Below are 2,474 nucleotides of genomic sequence, written 5' to 3'. Positions count from 1 at the left end.
CGGCAGAGGTCATTATAGTCGGCAGAGGTCGTCACAGGTGGCAGAGGTCATTATAGTCGGCAGAGGTCGTTACAGTTGGCAGAGGTCATTACAGGCGGCAGAGGTCATTATAGTCGGCAGAGGTCGTCACAGGTGGCAGAGGTCATTATAGTCGGCAGAGGTCGTTACAGTTGGCAGAGGTCGTTACATGTAGAAGAGGTCATTACAGGTGGCAGAGGTCGTTACAGTTNGGCAAACTGTGATTTGTGATATTGGGCTTTATAAATAAAATTGAATTGAATTGAATTGAATTGAATTGAATTACAGGCGGCAGAGGTCATTATAGTCGGCAGAGGTCATTATAGTCGGCAGAGGTCGTCACAGGTGGCAGAGGTCATTATAGTCGGCGCAGAGGTCGTCACAGGTGGCAGAGGTCATTATAGTCGGCAGAGGTCGTTACAGTTGGCAGAGGTCATTACAGGCGGCAGAGGTCATTATAGTCGGCAGAGGTCGTCACAGGTGGCAGAGGTCATTATAGTCGGCAGAGGTCGTTACAGTTGGCAGAGGTCGTTACATGTAGAAGAGGTCATTACAGGTGGCAGAGGCCGTTACAGTTGGCAGAGGTCGTTACAGGCGGCAGAGGTCGTTACAGTTGGCAGAGGTCGTTACAGGCGGCAGAGGTCATTATAGTCGGCAGAGGTCGTTACAGGCGGCAGAGGTTGTTACAGCTACAATAACAACATCATGATTATTTAGTTTCATGTAATAAATGTAATCTGACTAGTTTAATAGGACTACTGTAATCAGTGTGTGTGTGTGTGTGTGTGTGTGTACTCACAGTAGTGTGTTCTACGCTCTGACACAAGCCTCCACTTTCCAATCCGACGAGCTCCGCCTCCAACCTGCAACGCACAATCATTCAGTTTCATACATTCTGTTTAGTTGTGTAGTGATGAGGTGTGTTGTAGATGTGTAGTGATGAGGTGTGTTGTAGTTGTGTAGTGATGAGGTGTGCTGTAGATGTGTAGTGATGAGGTGTGTTGTAGTTGTGTAGTGATGAGGTGTGTTGTAGTTGTGTAGTGATGAGGTGTGCTGTAGTTGTGTAGTGATGTCAGAGAGGTGCTGCAGACATGTGTTTTTGTGTGTGTGTTCTGAGCACTCAAACTCAGGTGAGACCTGCTGATGGTGTCCTCCAGGCTCCTGGTCCTGGCCTCGTCCTGCTCCAGTTGTCTTTTTACTTCATCCTGTTCTGGTCCAGCAGAGGGCGCTCCGTCCAGCAGCCAGCGCTCCCTCAGGGCCTTCGACTGAACAGGAAATACAACAAGACTGCGGTTAGGATGGTATCATCAAAGTATAAAGATGTAGTGACATCAGACGGACGCTGGTGTCAGTCTGTCAATGAACACATGACTAAATGAACATGTGACGGCTGACTTCAGATCAGTGCTGACAGAACATGAAGGGACGTCTGGACAAAAACAGTGAGTGTGGACAGACTCCAGATCAGCTGATGTCATGTCTCTGTGTCTTTGTGTCCGTCTGCAGAGCAGCTGCCTGTTCTACATACTGGGCGGCGGCGGTGAGTCTGCGGCGTCGGTCTGATGTCAGATATTTTTACTCTGCAGCTGTTTATAGTCTGATGAAGCTCTGCATCGACACGCCTCCTGATCCACGTTGTGAAAACAACTTCCTGCCACCAACAACCAGGGTGAGCAGCTTCACCGTGAGTGTCGCTGCTTCTAACGCTCCATCGCATCTTTGTTTTTATTGTTTATTTTTGTTTTGAATGTTCTGAATCCTGTTTGTAAACATCAGGGGGTTTTTTTGTTTTTATTGTTCATATAAAAAAAACAGCAGCAGCTGAAAATCACTGATCAACAACTTCCTCTGCTGTCACATGACAATGCTCCCTGTAGACTGAATGTCTCACACATCTGAAGACATGAAGACACGTCTCTGTGTGTGTCTGTCTAACAGAACCTATCCGTAGCTCCACTAACACACCCAGATAATAATACTGCTGCATGTATCCTTCTGCATCTGTCTCACCTTCAGGTGCTGCAGGGCTCTCCTGTCATCCTCCAGCTGACGTTTCTTGTTCTCAATCTCAGTCTGCCACTTCCTCTTCTCCTGAGGCATGATGGGAAACACACAACAGTTGAAGCTTCAAGCATGTTAAGACATGACTGAGGCCCCGATCACACTTCATCTGTTTATAGCGTAAACACTTCAACTGTTTACAGCGTCAACACTTCAACTGTTTACAGCATAAACACTTCAACTGTTTACAACATAAACACTTCAACTGTTTACAGTGTAAACACTTCAACTGTTTACAACATAAACACTTCATCTGTTTACGCTGTAAACACTTCAACTGTTTACAGCGTAAACATCGAGATAAAAACAGTACTGTTGCAGTTGCTGCTGATGTCTGAGGTGCAACACGATTAAATTACACAGGAAGTAGATGAGAGTGTGTGTATGTGTGTGTG

At 46.4% G+C, this 2,474-nt stretch overlaps 2 protein-coding genes across 6 annotated transcripts in view; one reads left to right on the top strand and one right to left on the bottom strand.

Moving 5' to 3' along the window:
* The window catches only part of palm1a (paralemmin 1a), an 8,952-nt gene extending 6,834 nt beyond the window's left edge, over positions 1-2,118 (bottom strand). For all 5 annotated transcript variants that reach the window (XM_050054155.1, XM_050054159.1, XM_050054157.1 and 2 more), the window contains exons 1-3: positions 2,029-2,118; positions 1,156-1,283; positions 818-881 (exon numbers count right to left, since the gene is read on the bottom strand). In XM_050054155.1, coding sequence (XP_049910112.1) covers positions 818-881; positions 1,156-1,283; positions 2,029-2,118 — 282 coding nt within the window. The remainder of the gene's footprint in view (positions 1-817; positions 882-1,155; positions 1,284-2,028) is intronic.
* The window catches only part of grin3bb (glutamate receptor, ionotropic, N-methyl-D-aspartate 3Bb), a 176,221-nt gene that overhangs the window by 118,205 nt on the left and 55,542 nt on the right, over positions 1-2,474 (top strand). The gene's annotated exons all lie outside the window — the stretch shown is intronic.

This window comes from Epinephelus moara, chromosome 10 (assembly GCF_006386435.1).
Source record: "Epinephelus moara isolate mb chromosome 10, YSFRI_EMoa_1.0, whole genome shotgun sequence".
Classification (NCBI taxonomy): Eukaryota; Metazoa; Chordata; class Actinopteri; order Perciformes; family Serranidae; genus Epinephelus; species Epinephelus moara.
This window is presented reverse-complemented; position numbering and strand designations above follow the sequence as displayed.